The 23,611-nt window shown below is 49.7% G+C and overlaps 7 protein-coding genes across 7 annotated transcripts; 2 read left to right on the top strand and 5 right to left on the bottom strand.

Moving 5' to 3' along the window:
- Positions 1-766: 766 nt before the first annotated feature.
- On the bottom strand, positions 767-970 carry CTRU02_210068 (uncharacterized protein; the record flags this gene model as incomplete). The annotated part of the gene is made up of 1 exon (XM_036720888.2): positions 767-970. One exon carries the CDS (start codon positions 968-970, stop codon positions 767-769), a length of 204 nt encoding a protein of 67 aa, XP_036587728.2.
- Positions 971-8,538: 7,568 nt separating this feature from the next.
- Positions 8,539-10,170, bottom strand: CTRU02_210067 (C6 zinc finger domain-containing protein; the record flags this gene model as incomplete). The annotated part of the gene is made up of 4 exons (XM_036720886.1): positions 8,539-9,238; positions 9,320-9,456; positions 9,515-9,819; positions 9,912-10,170. The coding sequence occupies 4 exons, from the start codon at positions 10,168-10,170 to the stop codon at positions 8,539-8,541; spliced, it is 1,401 nt and encodes a 466-aa protein (XP_036587726.1).
- Positions 10,171-11,171: 1,001 nt separating this feature from the next.
- On the bottom strand, positions 11,172-15,250 carry CTRU02_210066 (Vegetative incompatibility protein HET-E-1-like protein 15; the record flags this gene model as incomplete). Its single annotated transcript, XM_036720885.1, has 3 exons — positions 11,172-13,499; positions 13,553-15,087; positions 15,136-15,250. The coding sequence occupies 3 exons, from the start codon at positions 15,248-15,250 to the stop codon at positions 11,172-11,174; spliced, it is 3,978 nt and encodes a 1,325-aa protein (XP_036587725.1).
- Positions 15,251-17,077: 1,827 nt separating this feature from the next.
- On the top strand, positions 17,078-18,171 carry CTRU02_210064 (uncharacterized protein; the record flags this gene model as incomplete). The annotated part of the gene is made up of 2 exons (XM_070205386.1): positions 17,078-17,760; positions 17,823-18,171. The coding sequence occupies 2 exons, from the start codon at positions 17,078-17,080 to the stop codon at positions 18,169-18,171; spliced, it is 1,032 nt and encodes a 343-aa protein (XP_070061034.1).
- Positions 17,785-18,120, bottom strand: CTRU02_210065 (uncharacterized protein; the record flags this gene model as incomplete). The annotated part of the gene is made up of 1 exon (XM_070205387.1): positions 17,785-18,120. One exon carries the CDS (start codon positions 18,118-18,120, stop codon positions 17,785-17,787), a length of 336 nt encoding a protein of 111 aa, XP_070061035.1.
- Positions 18,172-18,942: 771 nt separating the features above from the next.
- On the top strand, positions 18,943-19,846 carry CTRU02_210063 (uncharacterized protein; the record flags this gene model as incomplete). The annotated part of the gene is made up of 2 exons (XM_036720883.1): positions 18,943-19,217; positions 19,270-19,846. 2 exons carry the CDS (start codon positions 18,943-18,945, stop codon positions 19,844-19,846), a joined length of 852 nt encoding a protein of 283 aa, XP_036587723.1.
- Positions 19,847-19,965: 119 nt separating this feature from the next.
- Positions 19,966-23,048, bottom strand: CTRU02_210062 (pfs domain-containing protein; the record flags this gene model as incomplete). Its single annotated transcript, XM_036720882.1, has 3 exons — positions 19,966-20,595; positions 20,669-21,002; positions 21,103-23,048. The coding sequence occupies 3 exons, from the start codon at positions 23,046-23,048 to the stop codon at positions 19,966-19,968; spliced, it is 2,910 nt and encodes a 969-aa protein (XP_036587722.1).
- Between the last annotated feature and the right edge of the window lie 563 nt (positions 23,049-23,611).

Below are 23,611 nucleotides of genomic sequence, written 5' to 3'. Positions count from 1 at the left end.
TGTGAGTTTTCCCGGCTCGTCTCCAGAGATATGTGACTTTGTGGGTCCTCGCAGTGGCATTCATCCTTCTGCGAGGGAATGCTTTACCTTACCTCAGCTTCATACCATGGGATACCTCCATGGCAGGAATACGATCTTTATAGGACGCCACGCCCGAAGGAGGCCGGTCAGATGCTGAATATCAGCATCCTAATGGAAGGTGCTTATTGGGGGACGAGTACTTGCCCGGATTGTTGCAGAGTTTGTTACCCATGACAAGACGATTAGCTTTGAGCGAACATGCAGCAAGTTGACGGCATGTTTCCATCTTCCAGCCCGAGGTCTACACGATGTAAAGCGCCTTGGAGCATTTTGATCCCGTCGTGGACAATCGAATCACTCGCTCTCAGCTCTTGCTCCTCTCAAAAGACCAAGGTGTTGCTTCAGAAAAGCAATAAGTCGGCTGCTTTCCAATGACAAATCCTTCGATCATGTCGGCGAGATAACCGCTTCTCAATTCCAATATTGATAGATATTCTAACACATGAATATCTCTTTTCGAAGGCACAGGTCGAAACTGGCAGCTTTCTACTCGCACGTCGACGGCTTTGTGGCGTTCGGCGCGTCATCTGCAGGTGGCGCATTGGGGCTCTTGCAAGCGGCATCAATCGAGTCGCCTCGCTAAACTGGCCTTCGCAGCATAAGGAGAGCATGTCCGATCTTTGACTGCAGCATGCGTATAACCCCATGCAGTCTACACCGCCCCAACATCGCGGCAACCGGGTGGCTACCAGCAGCCGAAACGCATGGAGATAATTACCCCCGTCTTTCCCCAGCCGAACCATGTCATCTTGAGACGCATGACAACTGAGGAGGTCGGAACGGCCCGCACACGAGGCCCCGGCGGAGGATTGATGGGGTCTAGGGTCCACGAGTCCGATCGGATCTGGATCACGATCTCGGTGACGGCGCGTGCCCCAGATGGCGCCATTATGGGGCCCTTGGCGCGATGTTTGTCGAGTCGGCTCACAATTGCTGTTGATAAAGACCCGGTTCCCCGACGACACCTTCGCATTGGGAGGAAGATGAAAATTGTGCCGCCTTCTTATTGTGGTACTTGTTGCGACTTCTTCGAGGTTTTGGACTTGACATCGAGGCCTGGGAATGTCCACGATAAAGGGCAATGCTTTCCTGCTAAACCAAAACGTATCAGCACCTGTTTTCTCGAGAGGTTCTCTTTCTGTTCATATTGAAGAGCTACTGGCTCTCGAGAACTCATGTTCATTTTGAAGAGTTACAGGTCCCCGAGAGCTCATGATTCACTGGAATATCCGATGACAATCGATGAACCAACATCGTCTGTAGAAGGTCAATACGGAAATACACATCGCCATGTGTACTACAGTTCAACATAGACGTGTAGGGCAGCGATGTGCTCCGTTACAACCTACTGCAAACTTCCATTGTCAACTCTGGAAACGGTTTCGCTAGTCGTTTGACGGTTTGATGCTTGAGATGCACATAACCACCGTTTGACAGACTTGCATCGCATGCACCTGACGGCGACTCGAGACGTCATACTCTCGCTCGAGACTTCCTTTTGAACAGCCGACACTTGGCTTCGTCAGTTATCGGGTAAAACGAAAGATGCTGCCCCCACGATTTTGCTATGCAAACACGATAGCGTTGTCCCGATTAACTACACATGAGAAAGTTAACCTATGACTATCAGTCTTGACAACTAGCCAAGATTTCGGCATTTCTCAACGAAATAAACAGAGTTTACTGAACATACTAATTCTAAAAAAGATACCACGAATCAACGCAACACTTTTGCGAATAATCACAAGAGAAGGAGTTGAGAACCTTGATGGCTACATCGATAAGAGGCCGCATGATGTTCCATTCAGAGCACCCGGATGGCCAACCTTGATGGCCACCCATCTCACACAAAATCAGTCCGTCTTCTCTCTCTCACCAACCATCGTTCGCGATGTCGGTAAATGTGCGCAACTTAGCCAGCGCACCCATCAACCTTGGTTTGGTTAGGCGGCAGGACTTGGGCTCGCCATCAGCGATGGGCGACGGACGCTGTAAGTCCGCTTGGTTGATGAGACACTTGTTATCAGCCAGCTCGCGTTCCGTTGATCCCCGCCTGTGGGAATGTCGCTTCTCCCTTCCACCGCCATTTCAAGGTCATTGGGGAAGCCGGCTGGGTTGAGCACATAAAAGGAACCATTCATCCTGTTTTCCCTTCAGACAGACTTCTCCGTCATCTCTTCATTCCACCATCTCAACAACTCAGTTTCGCGTTGATTCCGGCGCTCCGACCGATGGGAGCCATTCAACTCATGCGGCGCAGTAAATCAGACTGGGAAGACCGAGAGAGAAAGAGGAAGGACATGGAGACAGAGGGAGAGGGAGAGACGTACACCCCGTACAAGTCTGACTCTTCTCCTTGTCCTCCTTGATGGCTAATGTTTGCCTTGACTCTCGGGCATCGGCTTCTCAGCTGGGGCAAGAGATTCGCAAGCCCCCACGGTAACGAGCCCAAAATCTCTCATTTGTCTCTGACTCTCTCTTTCTGTCTGCCCCTTGCCAGTCTCTCTTCCTGGACGCCGGACGTATCAGCTGATCGGGAAACCTACCCCTTCGTGAGCGGTTCCGTCATCCGCAATCATTCTCAATGATTGGATAACCCACGCTGGTTAGCTAACAGTTATCCCTCATCTTTGTTCACGGAATTCACGACATGAGAGGTTTTTTTTTTTTTGGTTTTTTTTCGTCCCCGTCCCCTTCTCTGCTGGGGTGTCTGTGTTGCTGGCAAGGTTCTTTTGTTGTCGCCACCGCCGTGGATCAAGTCGATGCATGGCTGGATTATAGGGTAGAGGCTATATTCTGACTAGTGAGTCCCCTCACTGAGTTGTCTGCCAACATGGACACCTTTACTTCACATGAGGGTTGATGACAAGGTCATCTGGTTGAGGTCGTCTTTAGAATTTCTTCAGCTCTTTCATCTAGGGCTTATTGATTCAAAGCTTCTCTAGACCTAGGTCTGCCTAAGTAGACAGATCCCGCTCGGCCCAATTACTAGTCCCATGTTTGGCCAATGCGGTATGGTCGGGTGCATCACCTGAAGAGTCGGGTGTGGGATAGCACAAACTCTGTTTCGCGCGGGTGCCGCTGCCAAGGGTATCACAGGCAGATTTCCCTCTCTGTCGTCCTACATACTGTCATGCATACATACACACACACACATACACACACATGCACACACCAACCAGGCCTTGACAGCAGAGGCTGGGCCGCCTCTTTCTTCAGTCTACTGGTCGGCTATTCTCAGAGACGGTCTTCAATGCTGGCCTCCCCCAAAAGGAGCTGTCGCACACCCGATAATCCACAAATTCCAAGCCGGCTCTGCCCACCCTCCCACGCCCCCCATCCCGTTACCGAGCGTTTGACCGATGATGGGCGGGGCTAGCCTTCTCGGGTTATTCACGTCCACTCACTTCACGACGATCCTACCCAGCCCGCCTGGAACGACCCATTCACACGATCATGGCAGCTCATGCACGCCCGCCCTGCCGTGGCTTTCAATGAACGTTGCGCGTGGATGCCCTGCGCACTTTGCTACGCCCAATCACAGTAATCCGGCTCTCCGTTGTCAGGTGGACCCACCGCCGAACGTGGCACTCTGCCACCGTCTACCACCCGGCCACCACGCCTGCACCCGTGGACTCGGACTCGAACCCCGCTTCTAGACGTCTCCAACCCACAGCCAACCTATCACTGGGGGGGGTGTGGGAGCTCTATGGATCAAACTATGGGAGTGCCAGCCTGATGCAGTATCAAGCAACCGCCTTGCCAGCTTCTTCCGTCAAAGAGACACCGTCGCGGCATTCGCGGTAGCTTCTCCGACTATCCTAGCCCGACCCCCTGTTCGACGGCCGCCGTACCCCACGTAATGGCAGATGATATTGCGCTTTCCTTGAGATAACACCTGATGTCTGAGCTGACTGTACGTGGGGGATTTGGCTCGAGAACTGGTATAAAAACCCCAGGACATCTCCTCTGGATTTGGACTATTCTCTTCATCGACTCAACAAGCTTCCAACATCACTCAGAATCAAACACACTTTTCAAGCTTTTCGCTTAAAACCAACCAATCTACCAAAATGGCTCCCTGGTGAGTTAATCACTCGATGCCTCAGAAAAGCGGCGCAGAAGACATTTGAATACTCTTGCGAGTATCAGGTTCTTTTGAGGTCCTAGCTCTGGGGCGAAGATAATGTCTCTCAGATAACTTGACTAACCTGCTTGATACAGCACCTGCAAGTCCTGCGGCGCTACCTGCGCTGACTCCTGCTCCAGCTGCTCTTGCTGCTCCGTAAGCTCTCCCTCGAACAAATGGTGCTACGGTTCAGACACTAACACGATATCTCTCTCAGCACTAAATTCAGCATGATTCTTCCGCAGAACCACATTTGACAAATCTCCAAAGAGGCTCGCTCGACCATGGCCAAGACATCCTCCGAGCTGCGTGCCCCCCTACGAAAACGGACCGAAGTCGTTATCTGACGGGATTGGGGGTTCAAGGATGACTGGGAAAGCGGGACTGATCTTGCTGGATTTACAGACCGGCTAATACCTGCCGAAACGGGGCTTTTTTTTTCCTTGTGGAGAACGAATATGCAGGGAAGTTCCGTGTCAAGAAACGGCACTTGTTGGTTGGACCTGTCATGAAGGGTGATGAACATTGTGTGCGTTTTCGTGGTTTGACTAGTTTTGTTTGACTTGAAATTCAACTACGAATATAATGATTCCCGGGAACTCTCTTACTCTTTTGACATGATTGCACGTTGATGAATGAGTGATTAATCACCAACTTTTGTTTGTTTCGTTTCTTCATGTGACTGTCATAGCCGGGGCTCCAGTAATTACTACCTCATGCACCTTCTGGAGCGGGGCTCGTCAATACGGTGAGGCATGAAACGTTATTTCATGGCGTACCTACATGTATGTTTGGGCAAAACTCTAGAATTCTTGAACCTTGGAGATGCGAAGGTCTGGTAGGTGGTGGGGTATATGCTGATGATCCCGGCGAAGCAAGCCAAACCAAACAACGCACACCTCTGTCCAACCCCCCTTTCGAAACAAACATGTACACTCTTCTCGGAGAAGTTGGGTATATGCGGCGCATGTAATAAGTATAATACGCAGCCAGGGGGGGGGGGGGCGGGCAGAAAGACCTGTCCGGGCAGTTAAAAAAAAAAGACGGAGACTAGAAAAGAGTGGGTGGGCAGATAGAAAGAGAAGCTGTCAGCTGATAGCCCGCGGCGGAGATCGGTGTAAAAATGGGGTGTGGGGGACGGATATGTACGTGCTGCCCTTCTTGGAAAAGTGGTGGTGTGCTTTTTTTTTTTTTTCGGAGCCGTGGAGGCGTTTATGCGGAGGGGGGGCGGCCTAGCTTTGGAGGTAGGTGAGGGTGAGGGATATGCTGGTCTTGTTTTCTTGCTTGGCAGTAAATGTTACGATGGTCTTTGGCGTCTGTTATGAACTGGGCTTTTGGAAGTTGTTGATCCGATTTGGATCGTATCTCTGCTTGTTGGAGTGTGTTGATTTGCTTTTGGTGTAAAGCGTGCGATCGTCGGAGGGGGAGGGGTAGTTTGGTGAGCGGTATTTTCGTGTCGTGGACAGTGACGGGTTGATGATGATTGTAAAGTATGTGGTCGGGGGATGTCGGAGGGTCTGATGCATTGTTCTGACTGGTATTGTAATACGCAGTATATATTGAGGTTGTTATATATATCGCGCTGGGGTCCACCTAGTTGCTTGTTATTTGCGGCCCAGTTTGCTGGTTGTTTGTTATGCACCCTTTTCGTGTAAAGAATCTTGGAGAAGGCATTGCTGGGCTATCCGATAGACGTTGTTTCTCTAGAGTCTATCCAGCTGGCATAATTACAGTCGTAAGGCTTGGTAAAGGAGGCAAGGTGAACCCTGATGGCTGTATTGACATAAAGAATAGATGTGCACTGTGTTATACGTGAATTGTGTCTATTGGTACAGTGTTGGACAGGCATGGTTGCCTGATACACTGTCTTTATTTCATCGTTGTGTATTCTCCCTCATACACTGCCGATAGTCTTGCTTGACAACCGGACTGATTCAAGAAGTTTCAACGTAGCCAAATCCATGTTCTATTTCTTCAATCTTAGGCAAGTTATTCCTATGTTCATCGACCGATAACCGGACAGTCAGTATATGTGAATAGTTAGTTAACAGCACACAGCAACCTCGGAAATGAAACCACAACCAAAGCAACAGGACCTGAGGTCACGACATAGCCAAGACCCTCATTAGAATAAACCCCTCGAATCCCTTGACCGACAACAAGAGAACCCCGCTATCCTCAGATCATGCCGATCGTAACTCGACGACCTCTCTGCCCACAGTCGAACGAGCCCAACCCGGATCGAACGAATACAATGCAAAGCTCCAACTTCCCACAAGACAACATCAACCTCCCCCCAAAAACAGCGCCGTCATCGGAAAGCTAATCTAGGCTTTGCCGATTCCCAACGATGGAAGCCCGTGCTTTCCGAGCCGCGGGGTTCTTGCTGCGCTGTCACCTCTTCTTCAACGGCCCTCAAGCCACGCTGCAAGGAAGATGCCGGCGCGAGCACACGCCCCTCCTCCAAACATACCCAACCTCCCCATGAAGAATGGACGATAAGCACCAGCGCTATTGGCTCAAGTTTGACGACGGACGCTGCGATGACGCGATCACATGTTCATCGCTTCTTTTGCTGTCTTGTTGCTGCCCGAGGGGGGTTTATCCCCGACCAGCAGAGATAGATAGGGGGATACGACGGCACGCACCTCAGGGCGGGAGCGGGAACGGGAGGGAGGTAAGCAAGACGTGTCAGATTGCGACACGCGATACCCTTTTTTTTTTTTTTTTTTTTTTTTTTTTTTTTTTTTGGGTCTGGCTTTCGTTTCCTGGTATCTTTGCCTCGCTGTGTCGCCGGGCGCGTGATTGGCGATGCGGCATATGCAGGTTGAAGAGGATCGGGAAATTCGGCGCCGGATAAGGTATTCCCATGCGAAAGGGAATGGGATTTTGGGGAGGTTGCGCGTCTGAACCCCCCGTTGGAAGAGCGTGGGCTGGCTGCACTTATTAGTGGTCGGAGCAAATCCTCGCCATGTGGCCTTGTCTGACATGACCACCACCCTTCGAGCGTCGCACGGCGGCAAGCAACGTTGGATGCGATGCTGGTCCGCGTTGGTCGAATCCTGCATTCAGGCTGATGGCGAGTGCCTTGGCCACTTTGGATGGCGAGTGCGTAGCATGGCATCTGCGTTTGGGTAGATGGGTTTAATCGTGACCTGGATCGACTCGAGTGTGATTTACCCGCAGTTCTCTTGAAGAGTGTTTGTTTTTGTTAAAGTTGCGTTTCGGTAATCAGCTGGATGATCAGTGACCATGAGTAGATGTCGGCAAGCTACATTGGAGACATTCACGGGCTGTTGGCAGTACTCGAACTACAGCAGACATTGAAGATTTTCGATAGTCCGAAATGATTAGTTCGTAGATTTGGAGTCTGAAATTGGTTCGCACCCCAAAAGGATGCCCCTCCTCCCTTGAACAGGCTCCATTTAGACATCTGACCTTTGCTATACGTGGATGAGCGATGGTGACCGATGTGGTGACAGTTTTGAATACCGCAACCTTAACTCAAGATGGCCGTAGTTTCCCTTTCTATGCAACACCCAAGTCAGCGGTACAAAATCTTCTTCTGGCTGCTTGACCTGCTGTGTTGGAAACGGCCAAGCTGGTTGATCAGACCCATGCACGTCGGCAAAACGAAGGGCACAATGGACATTGGAACTGTCGATTTCCTTAGTCATAACGGATGTCAAGTACGCTGTTAAAGCTTTAGCACTGCATGACTAATTCAATGTCAAAGAGACCTGTAGAATACTTGGTCTTGCGCGGGGTGGCTATCTGTGAACTCTGGTGAAATGTACTCTTTATGGAGAACTTGTGTGTTTGCATAAGGCAATAATATATAGATATCAGACTTTGTCAAGTTAGTGGTTAAGCATATAGAAAATCTTGTCAGCAGTTACCTGTAGAGAAAATGGACTTGTGGACGCAAAGCATTTGATTAGTTGACGTTCTGGGTACCGATTACTTAACTACTCGGCTCGATGGCCTTTTGATCCATACGACATGCTCTGCGTATTCTATGCTCTCAGTATTACCGTGAGTAAAATTGAGACTAGAGAGATTTAGGCTTCTTGCAGCCATTCGATGACCGCAGAATGCCACCATATCATTTCACTCCTAGAATCGGCTGCCGAAGGAATGTGGCAGAAAAGCGATGAATCTCACAATGAGGACAGGCTGCTTGCTTTATTACTCAGGTGCGATCGAATTACCCTCTGGAATGGTTTATCAAGCTACCTTAATTAGATTTTGCGACATGCCCCAAATTTGTTCAGGCAGGTGAACCCCAGGCGATTGTTATAGCCACTGTGACTGGTTGAATTATGAATCTACGTAAATAAAGCATTCGGACTGTCGAAACAATCATCCCAAGCTTCCCCAGCGGATGCATAGAACCTCTCAAGAACACCCTTGGCAGCAACCGGTAAGTATATGCCGAGCTGTCGACTATCCTCCTCCATGTGCCCCAGAATAAATGCTCTCATTGAGGGACTCCCGGCCTTTGCTTCGAAACCAGCCACGATCATTGGCCATGTTGTACACATTCTGAGAGCTTGGGAGGCAGTGGACTTTTTAAGAAGAGAAAAAAGCCTCTCGATATGACTGTTTTTGACAACCATCCACTCTTCTGATAATGGAATCGCCCTGGCACTTTGCAATGATGAGACACCAAATAGAACTACAGCAGACTGGTAGATCTTGCCCATCATCAGATATTCATTGAACAAAGCTTTCCCTTCAACTTCCATTGTATTGATCCATTCGGTGAAAGAGAATTGTAACATCTTCTTCAACAAGGTTTCTGCTTCGGATTGGATTCGCCTCATGGTATCTTCTGGCCTCTGATTTATTGCCAGGGACCGCAAACGGTTGATCTGGATAATGTCGATGAATAAATCAACAGGGCATGGCAATTGGGGATAATATCCTATTGAATATACGTCCCTCATCAAAGCCCTTATTGTAAAGTTTGTAAGTGGTGATGTCTGATCGTGCGCTGGACTCGTTGTGTTGGCGAAGTTTTCGACGCTGTGAGTGACGGTATTAGCACACAAACGACATGCAGTAACTGGTAGAAGGCCCAAAGAAGGGAAATCATGAGAAACTTGCACTTTGCAAAAAAGGACTAGAGACTTGAGATGCGGTGATTGTTGACAGAGCTTTTCCCAACCGCCACGCAAATCGACCAACGCTGCAAACCCGTTTATGTGAACACGCCAATTGGGCGCCGTTGCTGCTCCCATCAACTGGATACCTTGTTAGTAAGAAGAATACTAATTGCAATCAAGAATACAGTTGACACACATCGCCAAAGAGAAAAACAATCACGCCACCTAGTGTGGCATCGGAACATCTCGTGCTTTCGTTCTCGATCTCCTTGTTCAGGGCTTGGATCGCGGTGAAGCGGTGCTGGTAAGCTCTAGCTCTCACCTCGGCGGCGTAGGGGTCACCTTTGGATGGTGATAGGCGCGCCATGCGGTGCTCGATTGCCATGGTGACCAGGCCATGCCTTCGATATGGTTTCATGGTGTGAATGTTGGAAATGGGTACCACCCATGGGCTTTTGGTCAACTGGTTTGAGTAGAAGCAGGGGTAGACATATTCGTTCCCTAGGACAGAGTAAGTGGTCGGCCATTACGCATTTGCCTTAAGTAGCGATTCAAACATGGTCCTATCGTACACGAACAGGATTTTGACGTACAGTAGTGCGACGCCTCGGCGATGTCACATGTCTCTGTCCGGAGCTCTTGACGGGGGAAGATATGCATAAGCTGACTATCATAGATGGCCTTTCGGGCCGCCTCTTCCTTTTCGCCGGGTTTTTGGTCCTTCTTGGCGTCTCCGAGTTTATCAAATGCCGGTCTTCTGCCCCTCCACGTCCGTGCCGTAGGCTTATTGGGAGTAACCCAAGTCAACGGCTTTTTGTCCTCGTATCCGGGGCACACAATGCCGCTGGCCATACACTTGAAGCAGACGGGCCGAGACGCGTCGCAGACATATCGCCGACGTTGGCACTCCCAGCAGACTCGTCTGCTCCCGCCGCTATCGACCTTCAACAGTGTCTGCGCTAATGCCGAGGCGGCAGTGACGGGCGGATTCGGTGTGTATGCCATAAACCTGGAGGAGGAGAGGATGGCGTGACGAGACGAGACGACCTGTGTGTTTTTGGGCTATTGAATTTAAAGATAGGGTGATATGAAGGATGCCCAGTTCAGGATCAGCCTAGTGCTTGGGTATATGTATCTCACTGGGCTGGGCAGGATGTCCGCCCTGCGTCCCACCATGGATGTGAAAGCGAGACAACGAGTGGCGAAGTGCAGCTATTGGCCTCTTTACTCTCAAAATAGGCGAGTCCCGCCGCGTAATCTTCCAAATTGAAAGACATCAACCTGACACGCCCCTTGCGACTCTGGGTGAGGGTGCAGACTACCAAGCAGCAGTCTGTTGTGCCACCACGGGTTAAATGCACAAGAGCCTGAAGCCAACCAGATGTATGAAAATGCAAATAACAATCGCCTATTTTCGATCGTACAAAGAAGTGATCTGCGGAATATCCTACAACCTGTTGGTTGGATATCTCTAGTTGCCTTTCTAAGCATCGCTCTGAGGGTGAATCACAGCATTAATGTATATAATCGCGTCCTGGATGCCATTTTTTGGTAGCACAAAGCACCTTGTTTTAAGTACCCAAAGACACCCGCCCCAAGTACCGCTTTTACCAGCAAAATATACTATCCGGATCCTGAAGTTCGTATAAAACGACAGAGAAACATGTTGAAGATGATCGTATCTAACCAGCCAACTACAAAAAAGTGCTTTTTTCTGTGCCCTTCATACAATACGCCATATTGAGAATGTTAAAAACATACAAGTGATTGCTACGAAGAGAACCCCCCCCAAAATGAATGGAAAGGTTCAACTTGTGTCCCATTTGAAAAAGAGGAATAAGATGCAACGATTATCAGGTAGAGTCCCTAAACGAAAAATGTAGCAGTAAAACACGGCCCGACCCACCACCAATAGCTACCGTAGACCCTTTGACGGCTACTGTAGACACCTTTCCGCCCGAAATCACCGGCCGGTACTCTGAAGGCAACCAAAGTATGTTTCGGGAGTCTTTTGTAACCCATGCGCCGTCCACAGAAACACCATAACCAAGAAGACAAGGCGTCTCGATTGATTGTTCTTCAGCTTCGGCTTCGGAGAACGCGATGGTATAAAGCCGACGGCCTGTATCAAGCGCCCACTCCCATAGGTTGTGACCAATAAATTGAGGCGCCTTAGTTGAGGTAGCCGACAGTAGAAGATTAGAAGACGTTGCTGGTTGTACTTCTAAACCGATGGTGCCAATGTCCGTATGAAGCTGTAATCCGGTTTCGGAGAATGCTAGTTTATCAACCCGCCGGCCTAGATCAAACACACGCTCATAAGAACCCGTAGCTGTATCCTGGAGCGCGATAATGCCATATGATGTCGCCGACGCTAGCTGGCGGCCATCGTGCGAGAAGGCTACTGAGTTAACCCAGACGCCGGGGCCCTCGAGCACCTGCTCACACTGGCCTGTAGTTGTATTCCAGAGCTTGATAGTGCTATCTTTTGATGCTGATGCTAGCTTACAGCCATGGCGCGAGAAGGCTATTGAGGTAACTTCATCGCTGTGGCCCTCAAGTGCCTGCTTATACTGGCCTTTAGTTATATCCCAAAGCTTAATAGTACCATTATCCCATGCTGACGCTAGCTGGCAGTCATCATGTGAGAAAGCTATTGAGTTAACCCTGCTACTAAAGCCCTCAAACGTCTGCTTACACTGGCCTGTAGTTATATCCCAGAGCTTGACGGTGTCGTCTTGTGACGTTGATACCAGTTGGCGGCTATCATATGAGAAGGCTATGGAGATGATCCAGCCGCTATGGCCCTCGAGCGTTTGTTTACACTGGCCTGTGGTTGTGTCCCAGACCTTGATAGTGCTATCTTTCGATGCCGATACCAGCTGGCAGTCATCGTGTGAGAAGGCTACTGACCAAACTAAGCCGCCATGGCCCTCAAGCGTGTGCTTACACTGGCCTGTAGTTATATCCCAGAGCTTAACGGTGTGGTCAGCTGATGCTGATGCTAGTTGGCGGCCATTGCGTGAGAAGGCTATCGACAGGACTGAGTCGTGGTGCCTATCTAGCGTTTGCTTATACTGGCCTATAATTATATCCCAAAGTTTGATAGTAGTGTCATGCGACGCTGATACTAGCTGGCAGCTATCCTGCGAGAAGGCTACTGAGGTAACACGATCGCTATGGCCCTCAAGCGTCTGCTCACACTGGCCTGTAATAATATCCCAAAGCTTAATAGTACCGTCATCCCATGCCGACGCCAGCTGATGACTATTATGTAAGAAGGTGACTGAGTTAACCCAGCCGCCATGACCCTCAAGCGTCTGTGTACACAGGCCCGTAGTAATATCCCAAAGCTTAATAGTACCGTCGTGTGATGCTGAAGCTAGCTGGTAATCATCACGCGAGAAGGCTACTGAGGTAACCCAGTCACTATGGCCTTCGAGCGTCCACTGACACTTACACTGGCTTGTAGCCGTGTCCCAGAGCTTGACGTTGCCGTCGTACGATGCCGATGCCAGCTGGCGGCTGTCATGCGAGAAGGCTACCGACTCAACTGAGCTGCTATGACCTTCAAACGCCTGCTTACACCGGCCTGTAGTTGTATCCCAGAGCTCGATAGTGCCATGATCCCATGCTGACGCCAGCTGGCAGCTATCATGTGAGAAGGCTATTGAGTTAACCCCACCATTGTGACCCTTGAGCGTCTGCTCACACCGGCCCGTGGTTGTATCCCAGAGCTTGACGGTGGCGTCACTCGATGCTGATGCTAGCTGGCGACCATCGTGCGAGAAGGCCACCGACTTAATGGAAAGGTAACGGCCGCTCTCGAGCGTCCGCTCACATTGGCCCGTGGTCATGTCCCAGAGCTTGGTGGTGCCGTCCCACGACGCCGATGCCAGCTGGCAGCCATCGCGCGAGACGGCCACCGAGACGACCGAGTTGTCGTGGCCCTCGAACGTCTGTAAGCATGCGTTCCATTCGTCCTCCACTCCTGGTTTGATGCTTATCCAGCCTGGCTCTTCAGTCCGATATTGTTCCCTGATAATGCTACGCGCCGGACTGAATACGAGTGCCGAGTTGTACACTTCTAGGGGGCTGCTTTCAATCCCCACTCGGTGATACCGAATAAATCGCAGTGCGTCTCGAATTAGGCTTGTAAGTATAGGCGACTTGAAGTGAGACTTCGTCTTATCAGTACTGTCCTACATTTCGCGACCTGGTTGCCAAAACATACCTCGGCTAACGATAAAAGCTGCGACACAGCAACAATCCCCTGGGACAGGCTCCGCATGAGACTGAGAGCTTCCAACCAGTGAAGATAGTGACGTCTCAAAAACACATCAACAGAACCATCGTCTCGAATCTCGCTGTGCTGATGTCCACCAGTGGACGCGTCGATTAGATGATTGACCCAGTGGAGACAGGAGTACCGCACCGGCGCCAGCGGGTCGGGGTCAGGTGTCTCAAAGTGGTCAATGGCAAACCCAGGAGCGCCCAGGTTGTATGCGTCGCGTCGAAGCGTGCGCGACATTACCTGTAGCGACCTCGAGAAAATTGCGTCATGCTCGTGTACGATGCCAGAAGGAAAGAGAAATCGATCTGCCTTCAGGAAGTCCTTCGCTGACTGGTGAATAATATAAACGATATCGTCTCGTATGGTGAGAAATGATCCGCACATGGCGGCAATCTTAGTCACATTTTGTTGCGAATTAGAAATGTTCGGCGGCAGGCTTGTAAGTACTCGAAGCTCTTCCAGATGCATCGGACGATACGCTGTGACGACCGTCGAAAGGAGCTGCTGACAAAAGTCGGGATTCTTCCGTCCTAATCGCTTTATCTGTCGCATCATTCGTTCGTAAAGCTCATTAAGCCCGACAGGTACTTCATCCATGACCTCCTCCACCTCCCAACTCTGTGCTTCGCGAAGCTCTTGGACGACGAGAGCCACCCATAGGAAAGTCCCATTGGCTTTGTCTTGAATTTTACGCCGGATTTGATCTTGGAGATGCGCGTCTCCTTGCAAAGCCGAGAGCTCCGATACACAGCGGGTGATGTAGATTTCGATGGCGCGGGACACCTGCTCAGCGTTCTCCTTCAGCTCCAGGCTTAGCATCGCTCGGGACCCAGCGGTTTGTAGTTTCTGTTCAATACTCGGCCAATTGCGGCTGGACACGATCAGCTTCGCCTGAGTCGATGAGGATAGCTCAAGGATCAGATGGAGCAGCTGGTCGAGGCCTGTCTCGCACTCGTCGAGCGCATCAATAATGAGGTATGTATTACGCAAGCTTGGGTCCTGCAAAATGACAAAAAGCATTCTAGATAACGCATCCCAGCTGTTTACGTCTTCAAACAGCGATTTGCCCGCATGATCATACTTCTCGCGTACTCGCGCGAGGAGTGACTTCCTCTGGCAAAGGAGGAGATATATGAGGCCTCGGAGGACAGCCGCCGCGTTGTTCAAGCGTACGTCGGTCGCTTGGCAGAAAAAGTAGGCCAAAAGGTGGGACTTTGTAGGCAGTTTGCCCAGCTCGTTAATGATACCACATAGCAGCATCGTCTTACCCTTGCCTGGGTCGCCCTTGATCCAGAGCAACCGACTCTCCTTGTCGTCGCGCCATCGGCGAAAGTCATCGTGGTCGATAATCCAGCGGTACGAGTCGCGCAACAGCCCTCCCTTTGTCCGCTCGATACGCGCCTTGTCGTCGCGTGGGTCGGTGGATCGCAGGTCGGCCAAGAATCGGGAGGCCGGCTCGGAGAGGTCATGGACGCCTATCGACTGTCAGTATCGAGAGCTTCCGTAAGGTGCCAGTTTATTACCAATGTTAAGACTGCCGCCGACGTGGAAATTGCCCGAGTTCTGAACTCCCTGCCCATGAAAGTTGGACCAGGCTCCAGAGCTTGGTCGCCCTGCGGTGTGCCCATCTACTTCCATGGTGGGGTACCTGCTTTGATCTGTTTTGTCGCTCTACTACGGCTGAGTCGAAGGCTTGCTCGTGAAGACGTCACCGCTTGGGTTTGTCCCACGAGGTGTTCGTAAAGACGATTATGAGAGGGTCATCCACGCAGGCGGTGCTCTTGGACGCGCGCCAAAGGTGAGAATCAGGCTGAGCGAGAGCCGATTGGCGGGCCATGTTGTTGACGTGGGGGTCGGCGACAGCAAATAGCTCAATTGGCCGTATGAGCAAGCCTTGGCAATCACCGTCTCGGGAGCTGGTTAAGATTTGACATTGCCGGCGATTACAGCCCGCCGCACCAGAGGTCTGGCCAAAGGTTTGTTCCTCCCGTCAAGAAGGCTTTCAGCGAGCAGCGGGTGGCGGTATATCTTGGCTCACAGCCAGAGTGCAGCGGGGGAAGAGGCATCTTGGCATCCAGAGAAAACCGGCCTTGCACATGCAGCACATGACCACTACGATGGCATCATCAGCACAAGTCTGCTTTATCATGTTGGACAATAGCCTTTTTCGATGTCGTCGCGTGCTGCGCCTGTTGACCTTGCGGAGGAAGAGATAGGGACAGATTCGTTTCTCGCAATGTTGATTTTCGCGCCATTAAAAGCTTAGCGTGCATATCTTGCCGTATTTGTGGATTCAACAAACCTCTATCATTGTGCTGGTAACGCAGTCTTTCAAGCTTTGCCGGCATGCCAGACAGTCTTTACACGCCTCAGTCAGAGATCAAATCTCGGTATCCAACATCCGAAGCGGTCACGAAGCAATTCTTTGCGGCGTAAACGTTACCGTTGGAGCGGGTTAATCCCGATTCTGTACAGCTTACATGCGGATATCACGCGTTGCGTGAGAAGCGGAAGAGTGGCTCGGCTGTAAGCTTCGCCACGAGGCATTACAACACGTGGGAACTCACGAAGTCTTCGCCTGAGGCAGCTCCAAGTAAGTCAAAACATTCCTGGGCTCTCCGATAGCTGCTACGACGTGATCGTCTGGATCACTGAGACGAAGCGGGTGGCACGGATGGCTCGCAACCAGAAGTTTAAAGCTCCCAGAAGACAGGAACAAATGATGTACAAGGAGAAGTTTAATCTTGACTTACTGATACATCATAGAGCCTAGAAGTGCAATTTATGGCGCCTATTTGTTGTCGGTTTGTTGGTTCGGTTTGCGGTGCCCAGAGTACAGATGGAACATTGAGAATATCCTCAGGACCTGGAGTTAGCAGAAGTCTGCATGCCATGGCGAGCCCACTTAGCGAGGCCCACTTTGTGAATTGAACAATTCTATTAACAACTACCGTGTTTGAGTCGAATTCCGCAAAGACAAAAGACGAGACAACAAACATTCTAACTGTATTGACCAAGCGGGTCTCTCAATTTTCTGCATTCCAACTTGTAAGGTATGCAATTACAAGCTAGCCAGTATTTGATCACCAATCGGCTCATGCTCTCCATCAAAGGCCGCAAGGCTGGTGTGACGAAACTTCCCAGGAAAGGAAGCTTGTGGTTCTGAGTATGTGCTTTGTACGCTACGAGGATTCCATCTGCGCCCGCCGTACCTCGCTCGTGGACAATCCTGAAATCAAACTGCGACGTGCATATTTGTGCGAGAAGAGGAAACAAATCATGATTATCATGTTATTGTGTGTGCCTCATGTACCTTATATGTAAAAGTAGCGCCTCAACAATGGCCCGTCCTCTTCTGTCCCCCTTTCTTACCTGTATCTACGCTATCCGAACGGCCAACACCACCCCAAGCCAAGATGCCAACCTGAATCCAACCTAGAAGGCACACTAGCTTTCCAAGCATCGATGTGCAGGTCAAATATTCGGCGCTTTGGGTCCATCCCGTGGCTGCAGCTGATGCTGCATCTGCTTCTGCTCGCCGAAATCGCCGCTGCAGCTTGCACTGGTTACCAGGGCACGTTTGCCAGAGGGAACGCCATCTTCCTGGCATGCGCAATACCACAGGGTGTTAGTGGTAACGTTATTGTTACGGGTCTGAGTGGTGCCACTGTCGAACCCGATATATGCCAGCAGATCTGCTTCGAGCAGTTGAACTACCCCTTCGCCTTTTTGATCGATTCAGCTTGCTACTGTGCCCCAGCGGACAGTAACAACGCTTACTCTTTCGCGCTTTCAAATAGCTGCACTTTCTGCTGTCCGGGTAACGCCAACGCTCAATGCGGTAATGGCGGCGTGGGTGCGGCCAATGTCTACTACGATCCGCAGAGGCCGCTGCCCACGACAACCTCGTCAACCGTCTCCAGCACTTCTTCATCGAGTTCCAGCAGCTTCGAATCATCCTCTAGCAGTAGCATCTCTTCTTCCACGGCTACCACCAGCTCGTCCACCGTTGAAAGTACCAGCACTTCTTCAACATCTCCTACATCCAACAGCAGCAGTACAAGTGATACAGGAACCAGCACCGGCATTTTCATGGGGTCTTCAACAAGCACACCCGCGCCGACAGCTTCCACGAGCGTCTCATCTGGGTCGTCGAGCACCTCTCTGTCAAGTCAGTCAAACAGTAATACGGCCTCGATCTCGGGGGCAGGCTCTGCATCGACGTTGAGCATGCCTTCTTCCAGTCTCTTGAACAGCGGCACCTCTTCTCCGGGTCTTACTCCGAGCACACTCTCGTCAACTACAGCTCTGGTTTCAACAGCTCCAGGCTTGGCTTCAGTGTCGCCCAGCTCGACTTTCACTCCGACCATTGCCTTGACCGCAAGCAGTCCAAGCGGAAGCCAGTCGCCTTCCACCTCTTTGACAACGAGCGTGTCTACGCCTGCGACCCCGACATCTGCTTCCACGATACCCTCGGATCTGGTCGGGATACCGGTGTTCTTCACCATTCAAGTAGCTGGATTTCCACCAGGACCTCAACCAACGGGCGAGGAAGCTAGGGACGGTCGATGATCCGATTGCCCATATACGGGGATTAAATAAAGAATAGAAAATTGGATGATGATACTGTACAAGGCAAGTAAAGATGTATAGTAGAGTGCGGAGTTACGTACACAACATATGTACTTAATTAATAGTGAGATAAGCTTCTAATATAAAAGGAAGAAAAGCCTTAGAGCATAACACAGTGAAGTGTTAAACAATCGTTCGAAGCAGTCATGGATTCCAGAATATAGCGTTTTACCAAGCGAAGTATTAATATACTGTTTTACCCTAACGATAGGATCTTTAAACTGATACTAAACATATCTTGGGAAAACTTTTTAATGATCTCTGCTAGCATTTTTTGTAAATAGCAATGCTACGAACACTTACATATAAGTAAGGTAACCAAACTCACAGGGCTCAGCGGTTAAAACCGGATATTTGTATGCAGGACATGGGAGCAGGTGATAAGGAACCTCGGAAGGAAAGTGTTATCATTTAGTTAAGCGGGGTTGGGGATCACTATAATAAGATCATTACCAGCTAAAGGCTGCTTCAACATGTTGGACAATAGCCTTGTGCGACGTAGTCGCGTGCTGCACCTCGCATGCCATCAGGTGCAAGCTGAAGCCGAGACCCTCTCCTGAATGGACAATTACATCCACATCTCTTCTTCCTACCCCGCACGTCTCCATTGTGTCACGTTTCCCTGCAATGTCCCTTTACTCCTAAGAGTCAAGATACACAAACACGCCCAGCTAATTCGAAGCTCATGAATCGCAGCCATGGCAAACCGCGAGTTTGTCTTCTTTTATGCCCCTACATTAGATTACCCGCCAGAGGGTCCAATCAAGCTCGGGAACATTATCACATCGGTTAAGAACCCGCATCGACCCCTCTCCTGTGTTGCACCACCCGAGGACTCCAGCATATTCAGAACAGAGAAGAAGAGCGTGCATTATACCAAGGAGAAACTGAGAAGTGGAAAGTTTTCTATCTTGACCAAGTTTCTGAGTGTTCTAGGGTTTGGAATTGATGTGGGGGCTGAGATCGATAACCAGTAAGTATACACTTCGTAAACAGTGTGCAACATGAATAACTTGTGATCGTAGTGACGAGGAGAAGTACATCTTCAATACTCTAGAGACAATCCAGTTCATTCCTACACCAGCTTATGTCCAACAATGTGTCGAATCTGACAACGTCCGCCGCTTTCTTGAAACCTCTCGATATCGTAAACCAGTCTACATCATCACTGGAATCAAAGTTGTCAACGGGGCCGAGGCCAATACCCTAAAGTCCCGCACCGTGGGCGGTACATTCGCCGTTGAAGTCGATGGCACATTGTTAAGCGGTGGCGCTGTTCCTATTGGTGGCGGTCCTGGGATAGAAGGCAAAGTGGGCAATTCTGTCAGTACAAGCTGGGCTGGTAGCAGCGATTTTGTGTTTGCGTTTCGCGTGAGCAAAGTTTATGTGGGAAAGGCGACGGGTCAGGTACTCAAAGAAGAAGACTATCGCAAAGGAGCAATGCTTGGCGACGAGATTGAGGAAGCCCATATTCCACAAGTCTCTGTCCTCAAGGTTGAAGATCCCGACGCCCAAGCTGAAGGCTTTGATAGAGAGGAATTGAGGGAAGATGAAGATGTGGTGCGGTGTGCTATTCCCAGGGAGGAATACTCAGATTATTGATATAAACTACCTTAGAGAAAGGGGGCCGACTACATTATTGACAGAGTTTATTGAGGAGAAGAAGTATTGAGCACACGTCTCTCAGATTAGCCCAAATGATATCCACAGCAATACGTCAACTATCTGATCAATGCGTTCCGAAACTCACGATTGATCTGTTCCAACTCCTCGCCAAACATGTTATGCCTAAACAAACTCAGCTGAACATAAAAGAATCCGTCCCTCGGGTCATAGTTCGGCCCACGCTCAGCACACCTCATTAACAAAGCTTCCATGTTCTCCTTCCTTTTAAGGGCCGCCGCTATATCCGGTACATGCAAGCGTGCATATTGCAAAAGGAATGCGGCAATGCCTGCCAGGATGGGAGTCGCGTATGAGGTACCAGACCGAGAAACCAAGTAGTCTTGGCCAGGTGAATCCTCACAAAGATGCGTAGGCCAAGCTGCTTGAACAGACTGGCCTACTGTCGCAATATTAATGTTGTTTTTCTGAGCTGTCGGACTGAAACGCGACCTGTTTCCCCACGGATCGGTTGAATGCACACATATGACTTGAGAACTGCTTGCCGGGTATGCCCGAGGTAGATTCGCACCGCCGTTAGAGGCTGCAGCAAACATCAGGATTTGCTTGCTGTATGCTTTATCAATCGCTGCTTGAAGCTTTTCTTGCCCTGGGAAATCTGATGATGGCCATCCAAATGACATTGAGATTATGTCCACATCCCATACATCTACCGCGTGATTGATGGCCTGAAAGAACACAAAAATTAGGGCTACTAAATCAAGGACGCATCATGATAATATCAACATCTTTTTTACTTACATTCACCACGACCTGTGCGTCAGGTCTCATGTTCTCTTTGCCTGCAATTTTTATGACGTAAAGTTCTGCATCTGGGGCATAGTCAAGTATCAGACTTGCTGTAAACGTTCCGTGTCCATTCTCGTCTGGTACGGCTTTCCGGGATTCATCGTAGAAATTGCGTCTCCCTTTCAAGTCGTTGTGCGCCTCAATTAAGGGATGGTCACGTTCAATGCCTGTGTCCAAGATAGCAATTCTGACAGCAGTGTTCGATGGAGAATAAGAAAGGTGTTCCTCGATGAACTTCCGGTAGACATCCTTGTATTCAGCTTTCCATCTCTCATACTTGGCGGTTCTATGTATCAAAATCTTAGTTATCATTATCATAAAAGTAAGTCATGATATCCTCAATGAAGCATCGTGCTCCAGCTGAGTTGAAAAGCTGGGGAACTTACTCGTTATGATCACCATACTCACTGTCAAAGAAGCTACCTGGTTTGACATCGAAGTTTGCCTTACGCATTAAAACCGGTGCAGATGTTGCGGCTAAGGGCCATTCATGAGGCTGCATCCAGTATGCTGATCCGTTCAGATGGACGCCGTGTTGATAGGCCGGGGTCTGAGCAATTGTGATGCTTGGGGGAGGGGTTGTTCCTACTGGCGTGAGCAGATCCGACAACAATAGACCGGCGTGGCTATCTTGCTCTCTGCTGCTTATAACCTTGCCCCATTGTGCAAAGTCTATCGCTCTGGCGTATTGATCGATGCCGTCAAGCGGTATTTGGCTGAACCCGCGGGATAGATGAAGCTCCAGTTGTCGAACTACCTTCTGGTATATTTGTGATCTGAGTAGTTGGGGGTCCAAAGGCTTCCCTTCATCGTCTTCCCATAGACTACTGTCCATGCAATTATTAATGGCATCAAGAAGATGCTCTGAATCTTGGGGAATCTGGCTCATGCAACCTTCTTTTCCTTCCTCTTCGTCTCCGTAGCATACTTGATAGGCATCAATAGAGGCAATGCGGCCCCTGGGATCTTCAATTAAGGGAACCTTGTAGATCTCGGCCAACTTTTTGAATGGCTTGACGAAGTAGACTTCGAGTAGGACCACAGCTAGCGACAACAATGCGGGGCAGGGATGGTAGAACAAATCTTCTTCGTCCAATTCGTTGTTATGAGAACCCTTCTCTTCATTAAGTTGTGTCTCGATGAACGGTCTTAATGGAACTTCATGTGACGCTGTTTGAAAGAGCTTGATATTTCCTGACCCCCACCCTGGTTGGAGCCACGAAGTGTTGTCCAGGTGGAGGACAGTATATCCAATAATAAGCGACAAGACTCGTTTGGTTTTCTCAGTGAAGCAGCTGGGCCACTCTTCGATACAGTGAGCAAGAGAAACAGCTTCAGCAGTCTTGTCGATGCAGAAGTCCGTCTTCTCAAATCCCATTTCAAATAACTGATTACCCGCAAGCTTTAAATCAAGACGTTGTAACGGATTAGGATTCGTTGTCATAACCTGTGCGCAAAGAGTCTTAATCCTTTCGTGTATGCTCGCAGTATCATTGTCCGTATGAGGCAAGGGTACACCATCGGGAAGGTTGAAACCAAGTCGAGTCTCCCTCATAGCATGAACCCGAACTTCGTGCCATATTCTCTCCCTGGAGAGAAACATATCAAAGCCCAGACTTCCGGCTGTCTCATCTTTGCGCCGACGTTTTGGTAACCGGGCCCTTGTAGGCTTCAATGGCTTTTGGTATGTGCCCAGTTCGAGTTTCGCCCCGAAGCTATGGGGACAAGAACAGTTGCACTTTGTGCAGTTCAGTAATGCGTCGAAAATCGACTGCGCTGTTTTCCACACAGTAAATGGTGGTTCTTCAACTTTGGAGATAAGAGATTTGGCTCCAATGTCCTTCCACCGTGGCTGACTTTTGCTAATTTGGTCCACAAGACCTTCCAAGGTGCGATCAAATGCATCCTGTTCTTGCTTCGACCCCTTCAAGCGCAACCACCGGCTGATGAAGTGAGCCTTTTCACCACCGCCCAAGTTCCTCCATATTTCCCAACGGAAGTTGATTGTCCTAAGTCGAGAGTCCCTAGTGGCGATGTAGGGTAGTACTTCATTGAGACTCTCATCGGGAACCAACAAGTTGAGATGCCCAAGTGTGAGATGGATCAGCTGGCCGTCAATGTGGGCGTCAGTTTTCAAACAGTCCTGCATTCTAATACAATTGAAAGACAGATGACTGTAGAACACCTTGTTTTCTTCGTCGGAATCACTGAGTCGAGCGACATCCGCCATCTGCGAAAATGTTTCCGACGATGCCAGCAGCAAGTCACGGCTCTCAGCATCGTCGGCTGGACTCATGTTCAGGGATATGTCGTCGCTCTTGGAGGAGCGCATTACGATATGCTTTCCGATTGCGGTATCAGTTTTATCCTGTAGAGCCGTTTGCGAGGCTTCAGGCACCTGTCAAGATGCCACCGATTATGCCTTTGCTGGTCGCCTGCTGCGAAACGGCTGTGATCAGGTGACCTTGGTGAGATAATTAATTGGCCATAAGGGCGCTGCGGCTGAACAGATTATTGAAAGTCCCTTAACAAATCGACCTGGGGTGCTAACATCCTCGTTCTTGGAATTTCTGGTTATATCACCAAGTCATGCCCTAGCTTGCCGATTAAGACCCATTTAGTATATTTAATCTTATCAATAACCTTATAATCCCAATACAAACCTAACTTAAATATAGCATGAAGGATAAGTTGGGTTCTAGTATTAAGTTCTAGCGAGAATTGCTAGTGAAAAGCCGATATAGGTTAGTGCCCCCTCATTCGATGAACCCTGTCAATGATTACGCGCCCCTCTGGTCGCTTCCAACTTAACGATTCTTTTAAGTGATGTTCTTAATCATTTGTTTCATTCTCAGGGCGACGGAATCAAAATTGAAAGTCAATCACGTCGACAGA

Source organism: Colletotrichum truncatum (genome assembly GCF_014235925.2).
Source record: "Colletotrichum truncatum strain CMES1059 chromosome Unknown Contig_0006, whole genome shotgun sequence".
Classification (NCBI taxonomy): Eukaryota; Fungi; Ascomycota; class Sordariomycetes; order Glomerellales; family Glomerellaceae; genus Colletotrichum; species Colletotrichum truncatum.
This window is presented reverse-complemented; position numbering and strand designations above follow the sequence as displayed.